General features: G+C 37.0%; 1 protein-coding gene across 2 annotated transcripts in view; it reads left to right on the top strand.

Annotated features, from left to right (window-relative positions):
* Window positions 1-27,950, top strand: part of mta3 (metastasis associated 1 family, member 3) — a 211,968-nt gene that overhangs the window by 147,853 nt on the left and 36,165 nt on the right. Inside the window, exons 13-18 of one of the 2 annotated variants that reach the window (XM_072265019.1) lie at window positions 1,323-1,474; window positions 2,202-2,424; window positions 8,947-9,036; window positions 15,882-16,040; window positions 20,616-20,651; window positions 24,135-24,166. In XM_072265019.1, the coding sequence (XP_072121120.1) occupies window positions 1,323-1,474; window positions 2,202-2,424; window positions 8,947-9,036; window positions 15,882-16,040; window positions 20,616-20,651; window positions 24,135-24,166 (692 nt within the window). Of the gene's footprint in view, window positions 1-1,322; window positions 1,475-2,201; window positions 2,521-8,946; window positions 9,037-15,881; window positions 16,041-20,615; window positions 20,652-24,134; window positions 24,167-27,950 lie in introns of those variants that run through there. The other variant, XM_072265018.1, reaches the window with a different exon arrangement.

The following is a 27,950-nucleotide window of genomic DNA, read 5'->3' as shown; positions in this document are numbered from 1 at the left end:
CTGCATTTCTTGTTGTTCCTGACTACCAAATTGGTAAATTTATTTATTATTGTCACATTACAGCCGTGCATTCAGGTGGTACAAATGAAAACAATAACAGAATGCAAATTAAATGGTTACAGAAAAAGTGCAGTACAGGTATACGAGAAGGTTCACGGTCATAACGAAGTATATTTTGAGGTCATGAATCATATTAGGGGACTATTGAAAGTCTAATAACAGCTGGATAGAGCTCTCCTTGAGCCTAGTGGTACGTACTTCTAAGCTTTTGTGTCTTCTGCCCAGTTGGGGCGGGGGGAGGTAGAAGAGAAAATGTTGGAAGTCTGACCATAATTTGTCCAAGTTTCTGGTATCTCTGCCTGTGGAGATATTCAGACAATTAATTTGTACATGTCAAAAGCACAGGCACTAAAATTCGAATGTTGTTGCTAGCAGAATGGCTGATTAGCATCCTCTGCTGCACCATTCCTCAGAATTACAATGAGAATTTCTGCTCCCACTCATTCTGCAATAAACCTGTGTTTTACTCAATCCAGTTTTGCAAGTTGGCAAAGTCTCTACGTGGCAGCTGGAAGTCTTATCTTGCTGGTCCTATATTCTCATCTCACAGGCCAGAAAAGTCTTGGCTTGGATTCCGACACTGGATTATTTTCCAGATGTATTGAAATAGGAAAGATTTAGCAGACTTTTAAGTGAGTTCTTATTAAAAGTAACCTTCACACAAGGTGCGTTAATATAGTTATTATTTGTACCATGCAGTTCAGTATTAAACAGGTGCTCAAATATCATGTTGCTAAAACAAGGGTCCTTGTAGAGTATGTGCTGAGAAATTAGAAATTGCAAACAAAATACTAAAGAAGTAGTAAGCTGAAACATATAATAATTTCCTCACAATGGTGATGATAACAAAGCCAAAATTAGGTCTGCTAGGTTCAAATCCGTCAAGACCCAATGATGTACTGATAGCATTTTGATTCCATGTGATCATTGATTATTTCAGGAGCAAAATCTGGCAAAAAGAAAACCATAAAGGAATTTTATCAACTTAAAATGTTGATCAGATTTACAAATGTTGGTGGAAACTGTGCCATTAGGTTTACCTGTAACGGGGATGCTTACACATTATTGATTTTAGTTACTGATTTTCTATTTTAAGTTGAAGCAATTTGACAGGAAATAATTCAGTAAGCCACAGGCATTGGAACGGTCACAAAATTAGAAAGATGTTAAGTTAGTGCAATTTCTTCCAAATTTCTGCAATTATGTTCAAAACATACATAATTGGAATAATTGACTTTTTCCCCCAATCTGTACTGTTTCAGCCACACAGTCTCAACAGTGGTTTTCCTGGGGACCTCCAAATATGCAATGTAGACTTTGTGCTTCATGTTGGACATACTGGAAGAAATATGGTGGTCTAAAGATGCCTACTCGAACAGAAGCAGAAAAAATGTCGCCACCACATGATGTTTCGGTAACAAGCTAAAAGCTCTTAATTTCCTAAATTATGCTGATATTTTTGATTAGCTGTCAACACTGTCAATGGACCAGTTTATTCTGGACTTTATTTCTATCATCAAGTTATTATTATCGTTCATATCACCTGTAAGTTTAATAAAGCAATATTTGCTCTAATACAAAAGTTAAACCATAATCATAGTACTTTGAGCTACCTTTGGCCTTGGAATGCAAAGCCACTTAATTTTTCTCTCACTTGCTTAAAAGGAAAATATTGGATATAAGATGGCCCAATAGTTCATTGCAAAATTACCTTGTTATCTTTCAGTTGCTTAAAGAACACTGTCTTCAAAGTATACTAGGGTTGACAAAGTTAATGTTCAGCTTCGTTTTAAATATGAATATGATATTACATCATAGTAAAATTGTCATTACCAATATGTAACAAATATGCACATATATGTTACAACATTGACACATGCTATTTAAAAATATAAGCTGATCAAGTTCATCAAGGATGAATTTTGAAAGCAGAGTGAAATCCATTATAAAAGGATTTTTGACATCAGTCCATGGAGTGGCTAATGTGTATCATCTCTGTTGCCTCAAAAAGGATACTTTTGTGTAAATTCAGGTGTTAACAGATCCAACTTTACCAGTTTGATTTAATTTGTAACCATCTTATTTTTCAAAATGTAATGAATTCACTTACTGAATGCTTTCCTTCTCTATATTTTCAAAAGGAACCACGTGTAAGAGGCATCTTTCGTCATGGTCAACCAGGGCATGGTGTGCCAATGCATATCGATAGTCCAAAGTCTACGTTGAAGACACGACAGTCTTTCTTTCTGCAGACAACACGTCTTACAAAACTTGCCAGACATGTTTGCAGAGATATTTTGCAGCTGAAACAGGCAGCAAGGAGACCATTTGTTCCAATTAACTGTGCTGCCATTAAGGCAGAATGTAAGAACTTTTTAAATTCTTAGCTTTGATTTTTCCATGCTTTCCACCATTCCCTGTCCCACTGTTTGCAATAAATGAACTTATGACTTTACATTATTTATTTGTGTGGATTTTTTTTTTGAATTTGCTCAAAAGCCTTCTGTAGCTGTTTGTGTTATTGTGTAAGCAACTTCAAGGAAGACTGTCTGCTTCAAAATTCTAAAAATATTTGTCAAAGTGTGTAATTTATATTGCAATTAAAATAAAAACTTAGTCATTTTTATTTTATAATGCTTTTATAATAATGTAAATAAGTGATTTGAATATTCCAAAAGTTAATTGGTACTTTTAAGCCCCATAATATGTAAACAAATACATAAAGTTTTAATGTGTCTATAATATAGGTGGCATTCAAGTAGACATTGCCTTATAATAAAACATGAATTATTAAAAATATATTTTGACTTACAACTGGTGTACATTCCCCTAAATTATACTGTTTTCTCTAGATCTAGTTCTGATTTGATCATAAAGCTTTCGATTAAGTATAAAATTTACTCATCGACCAGGATGATTGCAAAGTAGATATATTAGCAGACGTTCTTTCTTTAAGTTGGCTGTATTGTGCTTCACATCTGCTGCTTTAGATGCAATCAAACTATCCTGGGCAATATGTGAGATTTTAGAAATACAATTTGATTCCATAAAGCCAAAGGATAAAATTCAAACCAGTGACATGAATTAGAAGCCTGGTAAATATGTAGCTGTAGGCAGAAAAAAAATCATTTTCAAAACGCTTGTCATGCTTTTACGTCATTTTTTCCACAAATAGTGCTGAATATTCAGCAATTAATATTCAGCATACTTTGCAAGATGAAAATTATGATAGAAGCCTTAAGTAAAGAGTTTACTGCAGTAGAGCTTCCTACAAAACGCTTTCAGTTTCCATTCTCAATCATAAATGCGAGTTACTTCAATGTTGCAAGCCATGTGTAAATGGCATCTGGGTGATAACCCATTATGTTATTGATATGATTGGCACCTTTTGCAGCTGCACTTTTGTTTATTGTTCTTCATTTGTGCCTGTAGTAAATCATGTGATTCTTTTAAAATGGTGCATGCAATTTCTAATAATACATAATCACAATCATCTTTGTAAATGTTCCACATTGTGTAAAACCTCTGATTGACAGCATACTGTTATTCCAATGCAGAGATTGCTTGATTGGCAATTTATGAAATATAGAAAGAACTGGAAGATGGGACATGCAAGTAATTATTCTGAACAAGCTGACATTTTGTAATATCACAACTGAATACAAATTAATTCAGCAGTACATGAATGTCTGAAATATGCTTTTCGTACTAGAGGAAAGCTGAAGACAGATTTCCTGAATACGATGAACTCTTCAGGAGTTAGGGTATCACTGAAAATGTGCTGATGCATGTAAATGAATGGTTTAATTGGACTTTGAAAGTGCAAGATGTCAGCAGTTATCCAGTATATTTTGTTTAAAAAATGGTAATGGTGTAACTTATCCGTTATCTTACTTTTTCCAATTTAACAAGGTAAGTAAAATTTGAATATATAAGAGTCAACTTCTTGTGAGATTTATTAAGATCAAACCTTGTTGCCAAATATGTTTGAGAAATGTTAGTTTCCTAATGCCCAGAAAGGATCAGAAAGAGATGTTAAAACAGAATAGTTCCATTTTCCACTCCATTTTGGGCAAATCCTCATATTAAAGTGCAGTTAGTCTTAGAGGTAGATGAGTCAACCCTCTGGCGAAGACTCTTAGAGGGATTACCATCTAGATGTACTGGTTTGTCACTCAGCTGTAAGACGGTGCCAACAAATGCAATTATTATTTGATTTGCAGCCTGCAATGGACATTAGACTTGAAGAAATACACATCTGATGTTAGAATGGATGCATTTTCCTTTCATCCTGGTCTTTACATTTCAAACAACACGCATTATTTGATTTATAGTATTTTCAGGCGTTTAATATATAATTGAAGAACATATATGGCAGCCCAGGAAAACTATTTGGTAACATAATTTTGAGTTATAAAATTAAAGTGTGCATTGTGTAAGAAAAACTTTTGTTTATTTAGCAGTGATGTACAATGTTGGAATACGCTGAATGTTTTCTGCTGACAGCGACCTCTTTGAATGAATTGTGCCTGTTGTTCCTTGCATACATCTCAGGAATGGCTGTCTTGCTGAAATAATGCATTTACCAACCTATTTTTTTAATAAATGCAAGATAATAAGATGGTGTATTGCTGCTGGAGAATAATACCCTGAAAATAAATATAGCAATATTTTGTTTGGATAGCAAGTAAGAACACACAGAATTTATGTGTTCAGAGCAAAATAACCAAGGGGCTATTTTATATTAAGGTTTTTTGTTTTAAAATAAAATAATCTAAGGCAAAATTGCAGAGTTGATTAAATAGCTACTTATTCTTGCTATGTTTCACCACTTTTTGCTTAAGAAGTGAATTATATGCCAGACCTTTTGCCTTCTTTGTCCAGATAATAGAATAGTTACTTTGAAATAACTAACACACATTGATAAAAATTCCACCTAGCACCTTCTCATTTAGCCATTCATTTTCTCTACTCCTGTTGTATGTTATAAAAAGGAAATTATAGATACTTTGAGAAACGTTTAGGAATTTTTCTTTCGGTCTTACACAGATGTGATATTTTCCCTATTAGAAAGATACTGTGACATTGTTCTCCGTGAAACATTTGTTGCTTGAAAATATAAGTTCAGGTTGCTCGAAAGCGCAAAAGTTGGGGACCTTGTTCCAATCTGGTTTGAATGGCAATGTTTGTATTGCAGCTTGATTATTCAAGGAGACCACCACTTTTAGGATTTATGCTCACCTTTTTAATTTACTTGCTCTCTTTCAAGTACTCTCTGTTTTCGACTATTCAGCTCTCGTGCTTACCCCACAAGAAACATTTGAGTCCTCTCACTCATTAATTGTCTGATCCAACATACTACATCCGTCCAACAATCAGCATTCTTCTTCAACTGCCTTACACTTGCTAACATTTACCAGCATCTGATCCTCATTCTGATCTTCCTTCTTCATCATAGTCCTCTCCCCCATTGCATTTCCCAGACCCAGCCTCAAATATTTCCTTCATCAGCTCCACACCTGTACACATGCAAATGGTTTTTCTATGCACAAGTTCTTGGCCGTCTGGTACTAATGAATTTGCGAACCTAAATGGCAGTTGACGTGACATACAGCAACTGATTATTTCACTTCTTTAGGGTTTTGTGAATTTTCTAACTTAATATTCGTGTTTGTATTTTGACTGATACTGCAAGAACATGAAGAGGGCATATTTTCAAATTTGCACAGATTTGTTAGTTGTTTGTGCCCTAAGCACACTAAAATATGATGGTCTACATTTTGCTACTGATTTTGAATAAACACCAGTCACTCTCCTTTAGTCTCCTCTTAAATCCCTCCTTTGGAGAATATATTTGTGTGATCAGGGTAGTAAATGTTTCTCATTAACCAGTGTGGTTAAGTGGTCATTGATGCCTGGCAGGAAACTCATCCCTATCAACGGAAATTGATTTTCGAGACAGAACAGTGAACTGACAGTGATGTAACATGTTTCGTGTTGCCATCCAGGGATGAATTTCAAGGCAATATAGTTTAAATTCTTGAGTACAAGTGAGAATATTACATGTCACATCAAGGACAGAGTGAAAGGAAACAATGGTCTGAATGACAAAGAAAAAAGATAATAGGAACTTTACATTAGGACAAAGATACTGCGTTAAGTTTTAAGTTTCAATATCAAAGGAATTGATTCTCAGTAATTAAAACTTATTGTATTAATCTCCACCTGTGGTAAAATGGAAAGATCTGAAACTTTTTCTGGCACGTTGAGTGACAACGTACAGGTCCTCCCCAGGCCACTAACCTCTGACTTCTGTGCAGCCCGTACACATGAGCAAGCATTTAGGAGACCAGCAAGATGGAATTCCCGGCGGCTGCGGGGCTGCATTGCATCTTCTATCGTGTGGGATCAGTTTATGGCAATACAGTATCTGAGTGGTTGAATTAAATACTCTGGGTTTACTACATGTTGTCTTTGGTTGTCCTGTGTTTTTTTAAAATATATTGCTGGGTGGCATTTCTGACTTTGGAGCTTCTCAGGTTACGGACAGTTCCTAGGAATGGAACCCTACTGTAACCTGTGGAGAACTAGTACTATGTAAGTACTGCAACTTCATACGCACTGTTCATCTCACTCCGCAATGACACAGGGAAGTGCTACAGTAGAGTGAGCAATTGGAAAAACATGCCAATTCAGATCACTAATTTGCGATGACAGCATTTAACCACGGAAGTTCCTGCTAGCATCATGTTACTGTAATTGTCTCCCAAAATATTGAATACTATAGATAATTCTGAAGGAAGCATTCATGGGGTAGACAAAATGGAATATTTCCCCCCCAGTGTTTTGACTACTTTCGCTTCTCCTTCAGTATTTAGTTCACTTGAGGAATTTTAATGTAATTCATATTTTAAGGCACTATTGCTGTCTGCAGTGGAAAGAGAGCTTAGAATGAGGTAAAGAGTGTTAAAATGCTGCAGATGTCCTGTATATCCTATAGAACTCTTGAAAGCTACTGTTCTGCAGTTGCTGGTTACATAGTTATTAAATAATGGCAGCATATTTACCTAAATGATATTATAATAATAGTTCCAAGATTTTGGTGTGAAGAATTCTAATACTTCTGATGAACCATTTGGATGTTAAAAATAAGTGCAACTTACTTAGATTATGTACATTGAAAAAACTAGGTATTGATTGAATTGAAATAAGATGCAGTTTTGGAGAAGGATTTATTGTAAAGGAGAGAAGAAAATTCAGAATTAGTTATAGTAACCTGGGTAATTAAAGATTTAACTCTAGTATAGTTAGCATTATGCAAAGAAAAAATGTGCCTTTTTCTGGAGTGAAGTATAATAACCTCCATTTCTGGATAGTGTTGCATCAATCATAAAATTTGAAGAAGTGATGAATGTCTACAGTCACTTTGTAACTTTAATGTGATTTCCTCATGAGGGCTGCATGAGGTGTTTTGATCCACATCTGATACTGTTAGCAGATCTAATGATGATCAGGGCCATGGCAACATACACTGAATGAACAAGACTGGGTAGAGAGAGAAGGCATCTCTAATTGGGAAGATTTCTGACACCTGTCAATAGAAATGGCCATTCTATTTATCTCCTTGTGATTATTGTAAGAATTCATGCATGTGGAGAATTTGCAATTAAGTTGAATCTTGCAATTACATTGTGAATGTATCAAGTAAAATCTGAAAAGGAAGATGTTTTTGACAGATTTACCTGCGGGCTTATGTAAAGTTTTGGTGTCTTCATTAGTAATGTACGTAATGCTTGAAGAATCATGTCCACAGAGAAGAACTTAAAAAAACAACTAGCAATGTGAATTTGCCATGCTATTTAAGGGACTACTTGGACCAAAGGGTACTGCAGCCTATAAGAGCTGTAAGAAATATTAGAGCAGGTTAATAGTGCTTAGGACCCCTAAAGCAATAAGTTATGTATTTGGCAGAAGATGTCATCTGATGAACGTCCTTGATTTGTTTCTGGACATTACAGATTAATTATTTGATTTAGACCCTCCAGAAGTGTGAACTTCCACGTGAAGGAATTTCCAATTATTACAAGAAATGGTGTTTCAAACGTTGGACATGCCAAATTGTTAAGACAAGTTTCAAGTCATCAATTTTATCATCATAGGTAGATGTATGGTTAGGTACAGGTACAACAAAGGAACTTGCCAAGTGTATCCCAGTTTCATTAAGCCTGTTTGGTGTCATGGGAATACTTCCGTCCAGGTGAAAATGTTGAGATTCTTCTGCCTAAAATCAAAAGCATTCTTTAGATTGCATTAAAGGTACTAGTAATAACAATGACCTGGGCACTGGATTAAAAAAAAACGCATATCCATTTGAACGGATGGGCAGGGCACTTAAATAAAAACTGCGTGTTCATAGAAATAGAAAATAAAATGCTTTTTTTTGACAAATCTGTATTCCTTCCTGGTAATAATTTGTTGCAACAACATTCATTCTTGTGCAGGTTGGATTTGTAAGCACATGTTGGACCTTTCTTTATTGCCTTTGATAGTAATTTTGCCACTGGTTAAAAATGCTATATTTGAAAAAGGCCTTTATTCTTACCCTGAATCTATTACCACAATATGCAGGTAACAAAGGTGGTAACAAACTTGATTTTTTCATTGTTAGTTAAATATCACCAATTGCTGCAGGTTGAATGTTTTTCAGAATTTTTAGCTTGGAGTTTTTAGATTTTGCAATTGATATCACTTTTTTGGTTAAGTATTTGATTGTACAGGAAATGGGAAGTTTATGTTATTAAATAATTCTACTTGAAAAACGCTGTCATCATGTCTGTTACTGACAGCTGTTACATGCGCATTAGATGTTTCCTGTTCTGTCTACAGGTGCTGCTAGGTTTCCAGATGCAGCGAAAAGGCCACTGAATATCAAAGAGCCATTGAGGAAGCCTCTGGCAAGTGTTATCAAGTATCTAGGTGGGTGTTAATGATTTTGGGAAAATACTAAGAAATGCTGCTTCATTGATATGTAATAAAATATATCTGAATTGAGTATGTATATTAATGAATAAACTTAGAGCGCAGGAGGTATATAGCATTGACTTCGACAGCTGTGCCACACTAATGGCTTTTGGGACCACCTGGTAAAGGAAGCTATTGAAATAAAAGTAGAGGAAAAGAATCTTAACTAAGACAAAAGGTTCGCTCTAAGTAGGAACTGGAATTTGATTGTAAACAAGATGGGACAGTTGAAACCTGATTGGATGAGGATTAACCAATCAAGAGGGATGGACGACAGGAGTATATATACCACCAGGCTAGACATGCCTAGGCATCATGCCTGATGAAGATGGCAGAGTTTGGCCTTGAAACGTTGGTTAAAATCAATACCTGTACCCAGCTGGAAGCCCAAGAAGAGTTCATTTGTCACATACTAGATCCTTTCTCATATATATTCATTCTTGTATTTTCTCATTTTACAAACGGGAAAATGATAATGTACTAGTCAATAGAGTACTTAGACATTTAAAACAGAACTTCCAGCACAACAGGTTTAGGGATACCACAAATCTGGTATTATTTTCCACTTCCTTTGAAGTACATATGTGTTACCATATACGACCTTGAGATTCTTTTTCTTTGCAGGTATTTATCAGAAGAAAAGAAATAAAATAGAATTTGCAAAGAAAAACTACACTTAAATAGACAAAGTCTGACAAATAACTAATGTGCAAAAGAAAACAAGCTATGTAAATAACAAATACTGCAAACATAAGTTGTAAAGAGTCCTTGAGAGTGAATCTGTTAATCATAGAATTCTTAATAGTGTTGATTGAAGTTATGCACACCAGTTCAGGAGCCTGATGGTTGAAGGGTAATAACTGTTCCTCAACTTGGTAGATCCTAAGGCTTCTGAACCTCCTGCTAATTTGTAGTAGCAAGAAGAGGGCACTTGGCCCCACTTCACCCTCTCCCAAAGAGTTAAAGATTTTCATGTATTCATTCTCTGTGGGGTAATTTTTGTTTTATGAATTTTTTTTGCACGACAGGTAACAAATATGACTGAATATACATTATATTAAAAGGATAGGCAAGTAGTCAGAGAGGATGGAGTAGCTCTGTTGGTAAAAAGATATTTAAATCAAACCCTTAGAAAGAGGTGACATTTGAGCAGAAGATGTAAAATCTTTATTGGTAAAGTTTAAAAAACTACTAGGGTAAACAGACCCTAATGGAAGTTGTATACAGTCCTCCAGATAGTAGCCATAATGTGGGGTACAGATTACAACAGAAGATAAAAAAGGCTGTAAAAAGGGCAATGTTACAATAACACTGTGGGATTTCAATATGCAGGTAGATTGGGAGAATTAGTTCGGTGCTGGATCCCAAGAGGGAATTTGAAGAATGTCTACCAGATGGCTTTTTAGAGCAGCTTGTGGTCAAGCCCACTAGGGAATCAGCTATTCTGGATTGGGTGTTGTGTAATGAGCCAGACTTGATTAGAGAGCTTAAGGTAAAGGAATTCTTAGGAGATAGTGATAATAACACGATAGAATTCACCCTGCAGTTTGAGAGGGAGAAGCTAAAGTCAAATGTATCAGTATTACAATGGAGTAAAGAGAATTACAGAGGCATGAAAGGGGAGCTGGCCAAAGTTGATTGGAAGGGGACATTAGTGGGAATGACAGCAGAATAGCAGTGGCTGGAGTTTCTGGGAGGAATTTGGAAGGTGTGAGATAGATGCATCACAAAAATGAAGAACTATTTTAAAGGCAGGATGATGCAATCGTGGCTGGCAAGGGAAGTTGAATACAGCATGAGGGAAAAGAGAAGGTCTATAATTTTACAAAAACTAGTGGGAAATTAGAGGATTGACTTTTATGAACCAATAGAAGGCAAATAAAAAGCCATAATGAGAGAAAGATGAAATATGAAGGTTTTCTAGCCAAGAATGTAAAATAGAATATCAAAAGTTTCTTAGATATATAAGTAGCAAAAGAGAGGTGAGAGTGGATATTGGACTGATAGGGAACAACCCTGGAAAAGTAGTAATGGGGATGAAGATATGGCATATGAACTCAATACATATTTTGCATCCGTGTTCACTGTGGAAGACACTAGCAGTGTGCCAGAAATGTGTGTGTAGTTGCTATTACTAAGGAGAAGGTGCTTGGAAGGATGAAAAAACATCTGGACCAGATGGACAATGCCCCAGGGTTCTGAAAAGAGGTTGCTGAAGGCATTAGGAGTGATCTTTCTAGAATCACTAGATTCTGCAATGGTTCTGGAGAACTGAAAAATTTCAAAAGTCACTCCACTCTTTAAGAAGGGAAGGAGGTAGATGAAAGGAAATTATAGGCCAATTAGCTTGACTTCAGTGATTGGGAAGATGTTAAGAATCTATTATTCAGAATGAGATTTCAGGTACTTGGAGTCACCTGATAATATAGGACAAAGTCAGCTTAGCTTCCAAAATGGGAAATCTCTTGGAATTCTTTTAGGAAATAACAAGCAATGTAGACAAAAGAGAGTTGGTGAATGTTGTTTATTTCAGTTTTCAGAGGGCCTTTGACAAGGTGACATACGTAATGATGCTAAACAACATAAGAGCCCATGGTTTTACAGGAAGTATACTGGCATGGATAGGAGATTGGCTGACTGGCAGGAGGCAAAGAGTGGGAATAAAGGGAGCCTTTTCTGGTTGGCTGTTGGTGACTATTGGTGGTTTGCAGGGGTCGGTGTTAAAAACATTTCTTTTCACGTTATATGTCACTGATTTGGATGATGGAATTGAAGGCTTTGTGGTCCAGTTTGCGGACAATATGAAAATAGGTGGAGATGCAGGTAGAGTTGAGGAAGCAGGGAGACTGCATAAGGACTGAGACAGATTAGAAGTGGTCGATGGAATAATGTAGAGGGAAGTGTATGATCATGCATTCTGGTAGAAGGAATAAAGGCATAGACTATTTTCTAAACTGGGAGAAAATTCAGTAATCAGAGGTGCAAAAGGACTTGGGCTTTCTTGTGCAGAGTTCCCTAAAGGTTAACTTGCCAGTTGAGTGAATGGTAAGGAAGCCACATGCAATGTTAGCATTCATCTTGAGGGGACTAGAATATAAAATAAGGATGTAATGTTGGGGATTTATAAGGCTTTGGTCAGACCACATTTGGAGTATTGAGAGCAGTTTTGGGCCATTTATCCATAAAAGGTGTGCTAGTTTTGGAGGGGTTCCATTGTCATTCCATGACAATGATTCCAGGAACGAAATAGTTAACATATAAGGACTATTTGATAGCTCTAGGCCTGAACTTACTGGAGTTTAGAAGAATGAGGGATATCACCTTTAATCCTATTAAATATTGAAAACCCTAGATAGAATGGACGTGGAGAGGATGTTTCCTATAGTGGGGTGTCTAGGAACAGAGGGCAGAGCTTCACAATAGAGGGACATCTGTTTAGAACAGAGGTGGGGAGGAATTTCTTTTGCTAGAGGGTGGTGAAACTGGAATTCATTGCCACTGACACTATGCAGGGGAAGTCATTGGTTACATTTAAACCAGAGTTTGATTCTTGATTAATCAGAGTGTCAAAGGTTACAGGAGAATGGGTTGAGAGGGATAATAAATCAGCCATGATGGAATGGTGGGCAGACTCAATGAGCCGAATGGCCTAACTCTGATCCAATGTCTTATGGTCTTATGGACTGCAATGCCAAAAATAGAAACCTTTAGAAATAAAGAATACTGTATTGACATTCATCCTCAAACCAAAAATATATTTGTCATTTGGTTCTGCTTACTATATCTTTATCATTCATTCAGGAATTTCACAATTTACAAGTTCAAAAAAGAATTCCCTTTGACAGGGTACAAGCAATAGAAATGTTTCTATTATCCATTACCTTATAAGAGATGAAGTAAGTTGAGCTTATTTTATTTGGAAAGAGTTTTGGTATTTAAATTGAAGTTTTCATGTCTAGCGAATACAAATGAAGAGAACTTAGTTGCCAAAGGCATGTCAAAAAACTATAATTGTTTAATAGTTGAGGGTAAGTGAGTTTAGCATAATCTATATGGGTTTATGGTAGACATTAAGAATGATCTCTGACTCAAACTATCCACTGGTCTCCCCTCCCACAGATATTGTCTGACTGACCAAGTTTCTCCAGCATTTATTTTCTTTCCTCTTTTCAATATTTATTTATGTTTTTTTCTCTCTTTTTCTTTTCCCCTCTCCCTTCCCTCTTCTTTCATTCTCACTCTGGCCTCTCTTCTCCTCAACTGCTTACATTCAATCCCTAGTGTATGCCCCTCCCCTTTCCTTTCTCTCACGGTCCACTCTCCTCTCATGACAGATTCATTCTTCCGTCCTTTAACTTTCCTACCCACATGACTTCACCTATCACTTCTAGCTTGTCCTCCTTCCCATCCTCCGCTCAACTTTTTATTCTGACATCTTCCTCCTTTCTTTCCAGTATGCATTTAAAGATCCTTAAAATCTTCAATCTTCGGTTGAGGGTAAATGAATTTGGTGTAATCTAAATGTGCTCATGGTGGACATTAAGAGCACATTCAACTTCCACCAGCAGTACTTCATTTAGGGTAACAATAAATCTACAGAAAAATCCACCATGGTGAACAGTAACAAATGGTAAGTTAGATGTAACAACTTAGACGTAAAGAAGAATTTTGAATTAAGGGAGAGAGTTAGCAAGGTGGAGAGGTATATAGGGAAGTGTTTGAATGTAGGGGCCTGGAAGAGTGAACAATCTACAACTGTGGAGAGGTGGGGTGGTGGTATGGGTGTGTGACTGGACAAAACAAACAAAGTAAGTGCTCTGCAATACCAGCAATGTCAGTGCTGGGTCATTTTTTTTCATGGGAGAGTGGGTTTATAGATGCATCCAACTGATATGTAAAATAATTTTTGTGTCGAATACTCAGACTGGATTGAACAAAAATCCCTAAATTAAATTGAACTCTCAGAAGCACATTCCATGTGCAGCATATCAATATGATCTGTGCAATTACTTAGGAGAGTAGGAAATTGTGATGGGGACAAAATTGATAGTAGGAATAATCACAGTTGCCATGAGGTGTTAGAGTAACAGCAGTATGAGAACAGGAGCTTAATAATGTCAATAGATATTGGAAGTTGAAAACACACTATTTTTATCCATTTTGTGATAATCCTCCTTTGCAGCAGTTTTCCTAATCCTTATTGCTTGTTGTTCCCAAAACCATTCATTCCACTTTCCTTTAATTGCTTATTGATAAATGCAACATGATTTCCACCTCAATTATAACCTTTGACAATGCACTCAATAACTCGCTTCTCCTGTTCTCCCTGCTTGTAGGTCTCGCCACCCCTGTAAATATTCTGGATCTTCTGCTAACAGCCTCAGCTCACGAGACACTTACCCTTGGAACATGCTTTTCTGCCCCCAGTGTGATTCTGGGTTGCATTGGGAGGCCAATTTCAGCTGATCAGAAAAGACCAGAAAAGTCTCTCTTAGTGTATTGGGTCAACTCTGCCTCCACCATGGGTTTGACAGCCAGTGAGCCTTTGCCACCAAGCTGTCACTGAATGACTGGAAGGTGGGGAGAAAGATCATTAGGAAGTTGAAGAAAGATATATCAATAATAAATTATGATGTGCATGTGCACACTTAACCTTTTAAGTGCATTTATATAAACTGAATTAAATCTTACTGATTTCAGTGGGTCACTGAGTTTGCTTGAGGTCTACCTGGTGTAGGCCGAACAGGTAGATCTCCCAGCCTCAAAGCTTGGAAATCTGGGCCACTGAACTCCAAACTGTTGGACAGTGGGGCTGGCTCCAGGCCATGCCCAGGAATCTTGAGATTATACTCCGTTAAATATATATAAGTCAACTGACCCCATCAGATCTGCTAAATTATCAATGAAAGATCAGGCTGAAATATTCCTACCTATGCAGTATAAATTCTTTAATTTTAATCACCTCTCTCAAATGCCCCACTTTAATCAAGACAATTTTGGTATTATCTTTATATTTGAACCTTTCCCAACCAGGCAAGGTGAATGGTAATCTTTCTCTTTATCCTGTATTGTATTGATTAATCCCTATGGTATTCTACCAGTTTTATTTTGCATAGATTCCCCTGTCTTCTCTTTGCTTAAACTTGTAAAGACCTTGTTTATTCTCAAAATATATATTTTTGGAACAAAAAACTATCAGTCGAATCTGATATTTGTAAAGAACAAGAGTTGAGGATGGTGTTAAAACAAGAGCTAGATGTTAAATTTTGTTTCCATGGGTTACAGAAAGCTTGAAGCATATGAGGTGCCATTGATCTGAAGAAAAATGGAAATTATTATAACTGACATTGTTTCAGATAGAAAAGTCAGCGAAGTTGAAGTTGACTTGCAAAGTGTTTTAGAGTTTGTACAAATATGATCATATGTGTAAAGGTCTTTGCAGTAGCCTAAACTGAATATATCATAGGTATTTGAATGCATTATTTTGGAAGAGATCTGGTTTATGCACAGACATTCATTACAGTGCTAAAATTTTCTGCTGTGCATCCTTTGAGGGAGATAATGCAACTCAAACTGAGATTGAGACAGAACAATACTTGGAAAAAAAAATGGGCATGGGGCCAACGTGGATTTAATAAGTTGGAAAAAGTTACTCCTGTGTTAATTGTGCTGTTTTTAGAACCAACCAACCAGGAATCAAAAGCAGTTTATAAAATATGTTTCTATTAATTGGACTTTTTGTTGCTCTTTCAATTCTTCTTGTTGCCTGATAATATCTTACATTGTCTTTTAACTTGCAGAAGTTCACCCTGCTGTAAAGCCAAAGGTGTTCAGAACTGTACCAAGCATCACCTCTGGGAACTCCAGTCAATCTCCAAAACGGCTATTTACAATTCAAAACCACGGCTCTCCGACTATTCTAGGAAAACGAAGCTACAGCCAGCACAATGGTGTGGATGGTTAGTTTAATGACACAGTTTAATATGATATTGTAAAATGATGTAGATTAACAAGTGACAAATACAATATCTTATTTCTGAATTGTTGTTGGCTCCCATTTCCTCTATTTTATGGAGGATTTTATAGTTTTTGATTATTTATTATTTGTACATACAGCATGGTAATAGGCCCTTCCAATCTAATACAGACTCTTTCAGCCCAATGAGCTAATTAAACCCATGTAATCAATTAACCAAGTAACCCACGTCTTTGGAATGTGGGAGGAAACCGGAGCACCCAGAGGAAATCCTTGTGGCCATGAGGAAATTATTATAAGAACATAAACATTTACAATTCTAGCTGTAGTTACAGCAGGATTGTGCAGTACCTCAAGCCTACTGCATCATCATGCTGATCCTTTACTCTGTCATGTCCCCTTAGAGCCTTGTGTGATCACTTGTCACTCTCCTAAACTCAAAGATGGGTCCAAATGAGTAATAGGCTACAGTCCTGGACATCATTTTAATGTTATGGTTCGGGAATTCCATTGTGAAGTACTTTGAACTACATTGTTTGTATGAAAAGTGCTCTATAAATATTATTATTATTAGTAGTAGTAGTAATCAAATTATAGTAATTAGCCTGCTGGATTTCTTTGAATGAGATTTAGTCTGAATAAATTTCTTGTAGTTATCATTTTATAATTAAATGGAAATCCATCGACTTCTACTAGAATAGCAGACCCATGGTTCATTAAAGCACATGGAACAACTTGTGTGCTTTCAAAGTTGCCTTTTTAATACTGATAATAGAATAAACTGAAACTCATCACCTTAACAAGTTTTGTAGGACAAACTGCAATTTAGAGTTCTTACTCTAGCACGATGGTCTCTGAGATCATAATGTTATTTCATTGCAATTTCCATGCAGCATACATTTGAAAGACTGGTGAACATAAGAACTAGGAACAGGAGTAGGCCATGTGGCCCGTCAAACCTGCTCTGCCATTCAATAAGATCATGGCTGATCTCGCCTTGGATTCATCTCCACCTACTTACCTTTTACCCGTAACCTTTAATCGCCCTACTATGCAAAAACTTATTCAACCTTGTCTTAAGTATATTTACTGAGGTTGACTCCACTGTTTCATTGGGCACAAAATTCCACAGATTCACCACCCTCTGGGAAAAGCAGTTTCTCCTCATCTCTGTCCTAAAACTACTCCCCCAAATCTTGAGGCTATGTCCCTTAGTTTTCGTCTCACCTACCAGTGGAAACAGCTTTCCTGCCTCTATCTTATCTATTCCTCTCATAATTTTATATGTTTCTATAAGATCTCCTCTGAATTCCAGCGAGTACAGTCCCAGGTGACTCAATCTCTCCTCATAGTCTAACCCCCAATCTCTGGAATCAACCTGGTGAACCTCCTCTGCACCACTTCCAAAGCTAGTATACCCTTCCTCAAGTAAGGAGACCAGAACTGCACACAGTACTCCACGTGCGGCCTCACCAGTACCCTGTACAGTTGCAGCATAACCTCCCTGCTGTTAAGTTCAATCCTTTTAGCAATGAAGGCCAACATTCCATTTGCCTTCTTGATAGCCTGCTGCACCCGCAAACCAACCTTTTGTGATTCATGCACAAGCACTCCCAGGTCCTTCTGAACTGCAGCATGCTGCAGTTTTTTTACCATTTAAATAATAATGTGATCTTCCATTTTTCCTTCCTAAGTGGATGACCTCACAATTACCAACATCGTACTCCATCTGTCTGACCGTTGCCCACTCACTTAATCTATCTATATCTCTCTGCAGACTCTCTGTATCTTCTGCACAATTTGCTTTCCCACTCAATTTAGTGTCATCAGCAAACTTTGATACACTACACTCAGTCCCCTCTTCCCGATCGTTAATGTATATCATGAACAGTTGCGGGCCCAGCACCGACCCCTGTGGCACACTACTCACCACTAATTGCCTACCAGAGAAACACCCATGTATCCCAACTCTCTGCTTTCTATTTGTTAACCAATCCTCTACCCATACTAATATATCACTCCCAACTCTGTGCATCCTTATCTTATGGATCAGTCTTTTATGTGGCACCTTATCGGACACCTTCTGGCAATCCGAGTAAAGTAACGTCCATCTGTTCCCCTCTGTCCACTGTGCTTGTTATAGCTTCAAAGGACTCCAGTATGTTTGTCAAACAGGACCTGCCTATAATGGTATTTTTTGAATGGATATATGCACCACCAGAAGTGACCTGCTGGAATGATCTGAAATTTGATTCCTGAATGAGTTATTTGGTGTCTAGGGTAATCTTGGAGTTTGGCTGTGTGTTTCTGTCCAAGGATTATAGTGTTTAGAGATTCATCCAGTTCCACTGGAAAGTGTGCATGTTGAATGAGGAGAAACTGAGTTGATTTGGTAAGGTAAAATATGTTAAAATAATATTCTATCACTATTGGAATATTTGTGTATGTTTTCTTCATATATCTGGGATGACACCTTCTATTAGATATCATAGTATTTGATCCCGTACATAGGACTTGCTCCTGTAGAAGCAAGACTAAGCATTGAATTTGGAAGTGGTAGCTTCTCTAGCCTACTACAGATCACTGGCTTCTTTCCAGGGAAGGGCAAGTTTCTAGGGCCTAGGTATGTTGTTCATATAGATCTACATAAGTTAGCCTTAGAAATTCTTTGAGTTAAAAATTGCTGAGTTTTTGAATAAAATGTGCACCACTAAAAATGTAATGTGGTGCACATATCTAACAATGGACTTTTGATGGAAATGTTAAGCGAGTTTCTCTTACCGCACATCCCTAGTTTGTGCATTTTCTTTTTCTGTGGCTAGCTGAAAGTCGGTCACTCTACAACCACACTCATTCATCTGGCCAAACTTGTCCTCATATTGAACAACTTCCTTTAAATGTAATTCATTTTACCCAGATTGTGACAATGGGAATTTTTGTAGGTACAAACTATGCTTCTCAATTCTTAAAAAGTATAGATTGGACTGTGTTTCAGTCCTACTCAATACCTTCCTCAACCCATTTGCTGCTGCACTGATGACTGTGCTGGTGATGTTTCCTGTACATATGCAAAACTTGAAATTGCTCTTATTCTGAAATTTCTCTTCCCTTTCTGGACTTCTCTGTCTGTATCTCAGGGGATGGGTTAATAACCAATATCCATTGCAGGCCCACTGACTAATGGAACTGTCTCAGATATTAATTCCATGCGCACAATTTCCTTTAAAGACTTTGTTTCATTCTACATGTTCTTCCACATCTGGTCTGCTGACAAGAACTTCAATTTCCTTTCCTCATCAATCATAGTTGACAGAATTTGTATCAGAGCTAGTCAGTTTTGTTGAAAAATAAATATTCCTTCTGCTTTCTTTCTCCACAAATACTGCTTTTTCACATCCTTACTTGACATTTTTTCTCTTTCCCTAACCCATTGACAAAATTCCTTACTGAACAGGCAAACTCCAGCCTTACTCAACCAGTGATGCTTCCTTTATCCTATCCACTTCTTCCCTCTTTGTCTCTGTAACGTAAAACAAACATGTTTACTCATTTCCCAGTTCTGATGAAGGATGTTCAGGTTAAATGATGACCTGTGTTTCTCTTTCCATAGATCATACCTAACCTGCAGAGTCTATCTAACATCTTCTGTCTTTGTCTCGGGAATATTTGTTCATCTCCAGCCAAAAGAGCTTTGATTAAGTGTCTGGTTTTAAATGTATTTGTTTCTGTTTTGATATATGTAAGTAGACCATACTTCCACCATGGAACTGACCAGGGTACCTGTTTTCTCTAAACCTATAAGCTTCATTATAGATTGAGAACATGTGAACTCCTATTCTCCATTTAAAGTTTAAAATCCTTTATGGTATCAAAGAAAGTCCCATCTAGAACTCTCTCTGTGGGGTTTGATCCTGGCTACTGATTACTATGCGTTACTCTAACTATAGTTACAGCAGTATCCGCAACAATGTTGTTTTACCATCATTTCATCAGATCTGAATTTATGACTGGATTTAAAATGATTACTCAAAATGAGCCTTAATTTATCTAGTGGAGATTTTTGTGTAGTCAATGTATACTTATTCAGATCGATTTAATTCCCGTGCTCATTTAATCAATCTTGGCCATCATGACAAATTTTCCATGTCCCCCCTAGGTTACAGATGGATGAAATTACCTCAGAATCGGTTTATTATCACTGACGTATGTCGTGAAATTTGTTTTTTTGTGGCAGCAATACAGTGCAATATATTAAAGAATCTATAAATTACAATAAGAATATGTAAAAAAATAAATAGTACAAAAAGAGTACTGTTCATGGGTTCTTTGACTGTTCAGAAATCTGATGACAGAAGGGAAGTTTTGACCACCCAAGCTAATTTTGTGTGATTTAGTGCTGGCAAAAGGAACGTGTGCTTTAGGGTTCATGAGTCTTTGCTGATTAAGTCAGAGTGAAATATTGATGTATTAAATGTGCAATTTTTGTTGAATTCTGAAGCTGTAACTAACAGCAAATAATGTGAAGTTCTTATAAATGATTTTTATTTGTTATTATCAGGGAATGTGAAAAAGCGACTTTTGACACCTTATAGGGGTAAGATGCCACAATGTTAATGTATTTCTAGTTGGTGTTAGTAACACGATTATTTACAAATAGAGGGATTATTTCTATATGTGTGCTTTTTCCACCAATGCTGTTATGAATTCCAAACAAATTGAATAATATTGCATGCCTGAGCATGCAAGTGATGCCTGGGTTATTCATGAAGTGGTCTAGAAAGAGATTTCTTCCTCTTACAACATGAATATTCACACTTACTCTCTTTTGCCCATAGCTCTTTCAAAGGAAACATCAAAATTTACATATTCACTAAAGCGAATTGATTAAATGTTTCAAAGTTGCCCCATTGATATTGAATATAAAAGAGGAACATCCCATCTGCTGCCTATTTAAGTAAAAGAACTGCAGCTACATCTATAACATTTAATACTTTGGTGTAAGAGATCTTTATTGATCTTTAAATAGGATTTATTGCAAACAATTCATTAAAATCATACCTATTCTAGAAAGATGGTCATTTTGCAAAGACAAAAATCAAAAGCAAACAGTAATGATCAAGTAAAGTGGTCACAAAACAAGACTAGAGCAGTAAAACCTTAAATATCCTACTGATAAATCCATGCAATCACATAAACAATCCATGTTTACGTATAAATACTGTAGTTCTGTAACTTGTGTTGCTTCAGCCAAATTTTCTGATAGAAAACGGCTGTATTCTCTACTCTGGTAATTTCTTTTATTTCAATTTCAATTTTTTTTTCAAATGGGCCAAGAAATGACAGATGAAACTTAAGTCACAAGTGTATTTTGGTCAGTTAAAACAGGACAGGACTTGAATTGTAGAGTTGGGGAATGTTGTAGAACAGAGAGGCCTGGGGTTGGAGGTACATAGTTCCCTAAAAGTAGTGACACAGACAGACAGAACGGTGAAGAAGGCAATTGTCATGCTTGCCTTCATTGAGTACAGCAAGTCAACAGAAATCAATTGTTACTCAGACAAACCAGCTTGGCAGTGATAGTTGGCTCCCAGATTTAAGATTGCAAAGATTTTTGGAGACTATATTTATCTTTTGCACGGAACTATCAACATTGAGAATGTCATAAACATGATTTAAGGCAGCTAATATTTAATCCATAATATAAAGGAACCTGCCTAGGCTTGACAGTTATAACACCAAGAATTTTTAGAATCTGCATGCTTTCTTTGAATTTGAGGAGCAGTTTTTAAATCTGATAGATTATTCACCAGATGGTGAATATTTGAATGCATTATACCAGCGAGGTCAATATACATTGCAACTTCATTGCAAAATATTTTTTGCCAGGCACGGTGTTGAAAAGGCATTCCATAAGGTACCATGTTAAGGGGTAGAGCACAAGAGGCCAACACAAGGCTGCAGGTCACATATTGGCATGAAATAGGGATCAGCCAACTGACAGAATAATGCATCTGGATAAATAGATCCTATTTAAGGCTAGTTATCCGTAACTATTGGAATACAGGAGGAATCAGTAACTATCAGGATATAGGAGAGATTTATTTAAATGAACTACAGAACAAATTAGAGCACGACCCATACTACTGGTGGTTGTCCATCATATCCAACGTTGACAGGAAACCTGTGTGGGAAAGTTTTTAAAGTGGAAAAGCCATTGCACTGGGGCAGTTCCACTCTCTAGACCTCAGAAGTTCAATCGTCACGACTGGGGTCTTCCTTGGTTGTAGTGGATGACCATGTCTGCTTCTGTGCTTTGTAATGCTGTTCGCTCTCCACAGAACGTTGCAGAATGCCTTCCTGGCTGATGGATCTCACGGTTGATCTCATCAGCCCAGTCCACTGGAGTTGGCTTCATATGCTAGGATAGGCATCTCCCTATCTTCCTGGGGTATAAGACCCTCTAGCTACCTGGTTTAGCCCACCTGTCAAAGCGGTGTACCGGGGTGTGGCCGCTGTCGCATTCAAATAGCTACTTGGAGCCACAGCTGTATATTATAGGGTATGAGAGTGTAGAACTAGACCACATAGATATAAAGTGACTGGGGAAAGGTTTAAAGGGACTTGAGTAGTGAGATTTTCTAAGAGGTGGTGGTGATATGGAACAAGCTGCCAGAGGAAGCTGTGGATACAAGTACAAAGACAGTTAGATAAGTACATCAATAGAAAGGGTTTAGGGCAGGTATTTCCGACCTGGAGTCCACACACCCTCTCAGTTAATGGCATAAAATGGTTGGGATGCCCTGGTTTAGAAGGATGTGAGGCCAGCATAGCAGATGTGACTAGCTCAGACTGACATCTTGGTCAGTATTTATGAGTTGGGCCGAAGGCTCCTGATTACATGTTGAATAATTTGATGACTCAGTAAATCTATGGCTCTACCATTGTCAAAAAGGAAAAGCCCAGAGTTTTTAAGGTAATCAAACTAAAGTCAGAAATGTGAGGGGCTGCATATTGGTTAGTGCCTTGTAAATAAAACAACCATCAAGAATGAATGTTATATGATAGCACTTTCAAACAAATAGCAGCTTTTTAAAATGAATTCAATAGTAATAGGGCTCTGTTGAATTCATGTAAGCCATTCTGGGCTAATTTTAAATGAACCTCAGTGCTTAAAGATGGAAAAACATCAGCAAGGTTTTCTGCTTCCACTGCCATGTCAGTGAGGGTAAAAATGTTCTGCTGTGATTCACCCATAGCAAAATTAATTATTAAACTTATTGTCCAAGTTCAACCTAATGGTTGAGGTATAACTTTATAATCATACTATGTTATCTTCTGTTGACTAAGTTAATTCTCGTAGAGCTACAGTTAATAAGCAACACTGCCACAACTAATGCTTGTTTAAGTGTAATCATGCATTAATAGCCTATACACAATCCTTCCGATATGCGAAAACAGTAAGACTCGAAGAAATGTCTGTAAAATTCACAGTCTGTGTAAAATTGCATAAAAGAATCTACATTATTAACCTATATTAAAGGAAAGGATCACACCGAGATTAAATAAGTCTTGCTCTTTTGCCTATGTACTTTCAGATAACTAATGACTTCTTTGGCAAAGTTGGTGTACTTTCAATCCCAGATTTCCTAGTTATATAACAAGTGGTAATTGAATCCAAGAGCTAACAATTATTTTGTCTGAATATTTCTTACAGTAGATTAACAGGAATTAGGTTCTATATTTGATACACAATTTTAAAAAAGTGATTCAGGGTTCTTTTTAGACAACTTGATTCTGATTTGTAGATGAGGGCAGGAATCCACAGTGCATGGGAAAGATGAGTATGCATTTGTCAGTATCAGAAACAGTAAGTTGTGTTTCATTGTCAGTTTGAACACTTGAGAAAACAATGGGCTAGTTAAATGTTGTGAAATTAACTTTCCGTTTAGTAAACCTGGCACAGACTTTTGTTAAGATTTAACTGGAATGTGATGAAAATTGTCACAGCTGTTGCAACTGTTATTAAAATTTTGCATGATTAGAGCATAAACTTAATTTGAACATATTCATTTTTCAGATATTGCAAGTCATACACAAGGAACTTTAATAGTAAGTTTCCTTTTTTCTTTCCAATGCTGAAAATAGTTTTAATCAAAGCTTGTTTTAATCTAAGAAAATGGTTGTTCTAATTCATTTAATTATAATGAATGCAACTAAAATTTTAAGAATATAGATTGAATACCTCTTATCTAAAATGCTCGGGATCAGAAGTGTTTCGGATTTCAGATATTAGACTACTTGCATCTAGATGATGACATACCCTGGGGATGGGACCCAAGTCTAAACTCGAAATCTATTTACAATACATAGCCAGCTTATACGTATACCCTGATGGTAGTTTTACATAATACTTTTAATAATTTTGTGAATGAAACAATACTGTGTACATTGAATCATCAGAAAGGTAAGCTATTACCACATCAGCCACCCAGGTGGACAGTCAGTTGCTGTTTGGGATCGCCATCATTCCAGACTCTGAGTTTATGTGCTACCAGTAAGCAGCCTTTGTCTTGCACTTGTTCATTACACATATGTGCGGATGCTGCCATTCAGCATGTTAGATTTCCATGAGTGACGATCTTGGCAAATGCTTCAATGAATTTCTCTGCTCCTTCATAATCAGCTGACACTTTATCACCACAAATCTTGAAAAATTTAATGTCATCCCTTTTCTTAAATTTCTGCAACCAGCCTACTAAATATTCACACTTGTCTTCAAATTTCAGTTTGTCTTGATAGATCTTGCTTGTTTCATGATCAACAATCCATTAAGTGGCATATGTTCCCTCTGACACTGACGAATCCACTCTTTCAATGCATGGTGGAAATCTTCATTTTTCACTTTATCCAGTGCGTTTCTATTTTTCATTAACTTCTGTTCATTATATACGTGAGGTTACTTCTCAGAACCGTCTGTGGAGCGCAGAAATTTGTGCATCACCTAGTAAAGTTTCCAGCACCTTGTGGAATTCTCCATTTACCATGTTATGTCAGTGCTCAAAAAAAATTAGGATTTTGGATTTTGGTATTTCAGATAAGGGGTGCTTAACCTACATAATTTATCACAGTAGGTCTGCCAGAAGGGTGAAAAGCATCTGGTGATTTGCCATGATAAGCACCTTCCAGGTGTGCCCTACTTTTTTCTTTGATTTAGAGAATGTACCAGATTCCAGATGGTTAGCTTCCTAATGTTTGTTTCCATAATTTCATGAGCTAAATTTAGAAGCACATTCACGTTCAGCTGAAGTCAAGTTAAGCTCTGAAGGAAAGGGCCTTCTTGCCTTCTGATGGGGGTACGATGGTTTAAAATGCACAGAATATAATTTAATTATAGGCAAATCCTACATTAAAAGAAACTAAAAATGATACCATTAGTTGATTCACCTATTCACCTATCTTCTCATTCAGATGAATAATGTATACAATCTTATTGTTCTTATTACACCTGGGTGAAGGAAAGGATTTAAGTTTGTGCTGATGAAACACAGCAATGCCTTTCTGGAAGCAAGCAAATCTACTAACTATTCTATTAATCACACTTTTTCCAAAAAATGATCACTGCAATCATTAGCCTGGAGCTTCCCTATCAGAGTTGTGCTTTTGACCTGGCATTTTTGCGGTGTCAACTGGTGTCTTGAAGGTGTAGTTGGGTGGTGGGTACCAGTCAAATCAAGGTGGTGGGACCACAGCCTGACAGCAAGGAATGAACCAATGTTTGGCCATGGCTGAGCTGAATTGGAGCCAAATCGAAGTGGCAGAGCCTGGGCCTGAGAGCAAGGAGCAAGCCAATATTTAGTCAACTCGAGCGCAGACTAGATTGAAGAGGTTGGGTTATGGACCAAATCCAGGTGGCAGGGCTTGAGCCTGAATACAAGGAATGGCCTGAAGTTTGGCCATTGCTGGAGCGAATTTCGGACTGAATCAAAGTGGCAGAGCACAGGTTCAAGAGTGGGGAACGAGCTGATTTAAATAGTGGGACAGGTTGAAAAAGTTGTCTTGTCGGGGTGGGAGACAAGGGACAGGCTGGTGTTCAGCTTGCTGCTCCATGAGCTTTATTCATCTTTGCACTGAACTGAAGTTGTGACCTGCAACTAACGGGCTCCTAGACTGGCTGCAGCAATGAACTGGCTTCGTGGCTGTAGACTCACTTTCATGAGCTTTCGTTTTAAATGTTACTTGTTTGCCTTTTATTGTATGCATGAGTTGTTCTTTTTTCGCACATTGGGTGTTTGACTGTCTTCTTTTAATGGGTTCTGTTTGGTTTCTTTGTTTTGTGGCTGCCAAGAAGAAGATGAATCTCAAGGTTGTATATAGTATACATACTTTGATCATAAATGTGCTTTGAACTTTAGGATTATAATGTGAAGGGAACAAGTAAGTTGAGTTAAAGGCAGTGAATTTGGCATTTTCAATTTTAAATTATATCATGCTTGTCTTTAATGGGAATGTTTGAATAAATAAACTGTTGGTTGAATAAACCTTTTGTACTATGAAAAATTCTGACAGTTTTCCCCCCATCAAAGACATTAGCTAAATGATTATTTAATTTGATTACAAATTAATGAAGCAAATGCTTTGCTTCTAGCATAATTAACTTAATGATTTTTTTTTGGGATGGTCTGGATGAAATAACGTGACCTTATGTACCTGCACATTTTAATAGCAAATATTATTTTATAAAATGCACTTACCATTTGTTTTTTTTTGCTTCTGCTCAGCTAAGAGTAAGCATGTTTCTCAGTACAAAGTCCTGTTAAAAAGCACACGCACAGCTAAGAAACCAACCTTATGATGTTTTCTATTTTCACTGGGGAGTTCAGTGGAACCCAGGAGAGTAAAGTTAAACTGAAATAAATCTTATTATTACCACTACACTAATTACACCATTAACACAAGAGATTCTGCGAATGCTGGAAGTCTTAAACAACACCCATAAAATGCTGGAGGAACTCAGCAGGTCAGACAGCATCAACGGAGGGGAATAAACACATGATATTTCATCAGGACTGGGAAGGAAGGGGGCAGAAATTATTCCCCAACATTTTGTATGTGTACCAGTTTGTAATTGACACACGTTTAGAATATGCTTGAGTTAAGTCCTGAAGTTAAATGGATGAACTGACCTTTGCAATAGGCTAATCACAAACAAGAGAAAATTTTCAGATGCTCGAAATCTAAGCTAAACATTCAAAATGCTGGAGAACCTCAGCAGGCCAGGCAGTGTCCATGGAAAAGGTTCAGTCGATGTTTCGAACTGAGACCCTTCGTCAAGACTGAAGAAAAAATGATGGGAGCCAGAGTTAGAAGGTGGGGAAAGGGAACCTTCTAATTCTGACTCCTCATCATTTTTTCTCCAGTCCTGATGAAAGGTCTCAGCCTGAAACGTCAACTGTACTCTCTGCCGTAAATGCTGCCTGGCCTGCTGAGTTCCTCCAGCATTTTGTGTGTGTTCTTTGCAATAGACTGTCATTTTCTCCCATTTTTTAATACCTCAACCACTCTCAACACCATCCAGTTCTAGAGGTTAAACCTTCTTTATCTAAAATCGAAGAAGCAGGAATTTTTCTTTCACAATATTTTCTACTATTTAAATTTAAGGTTGATTTAGTTCCCTCAATGGGCTGAAAAATGGCAAATGAAATTTAATGCGGACAAGTTTGAGGTATTGTACTTTGGGAGGATAAACCATAATAGGATGTGCACAGTGAATAGTAGAGCACTGAGGAGTGTGATAGAACAAAGGGATTTGGGAATACAGATCTATAATTCATTATAAATGGTATCTCAGATAGATAGGATCATACAGAGAGCATTTGTCACATTGGACTTCATA

The sequence above is a fragment of the Mobula birostris genome, chromosome 8 (genome assembly GCF_030028105.1).
Source record: "Mobula birostris isolate sMobBir1 chromosome 8, sMobBir1.hap1, whole genome shotgun sequence".
Taxonomy (NCBI): Eukaryota; Metazoa; Chordata; class Chondrichthyes; order Myliobatiformes; family Myliobatidae; genus Mobula; species Mobula birostris.
Note: the sequence above shows the minus strand (reverse complement) of the source record. Positions and strands in the feature narration are given on the sequence as shown.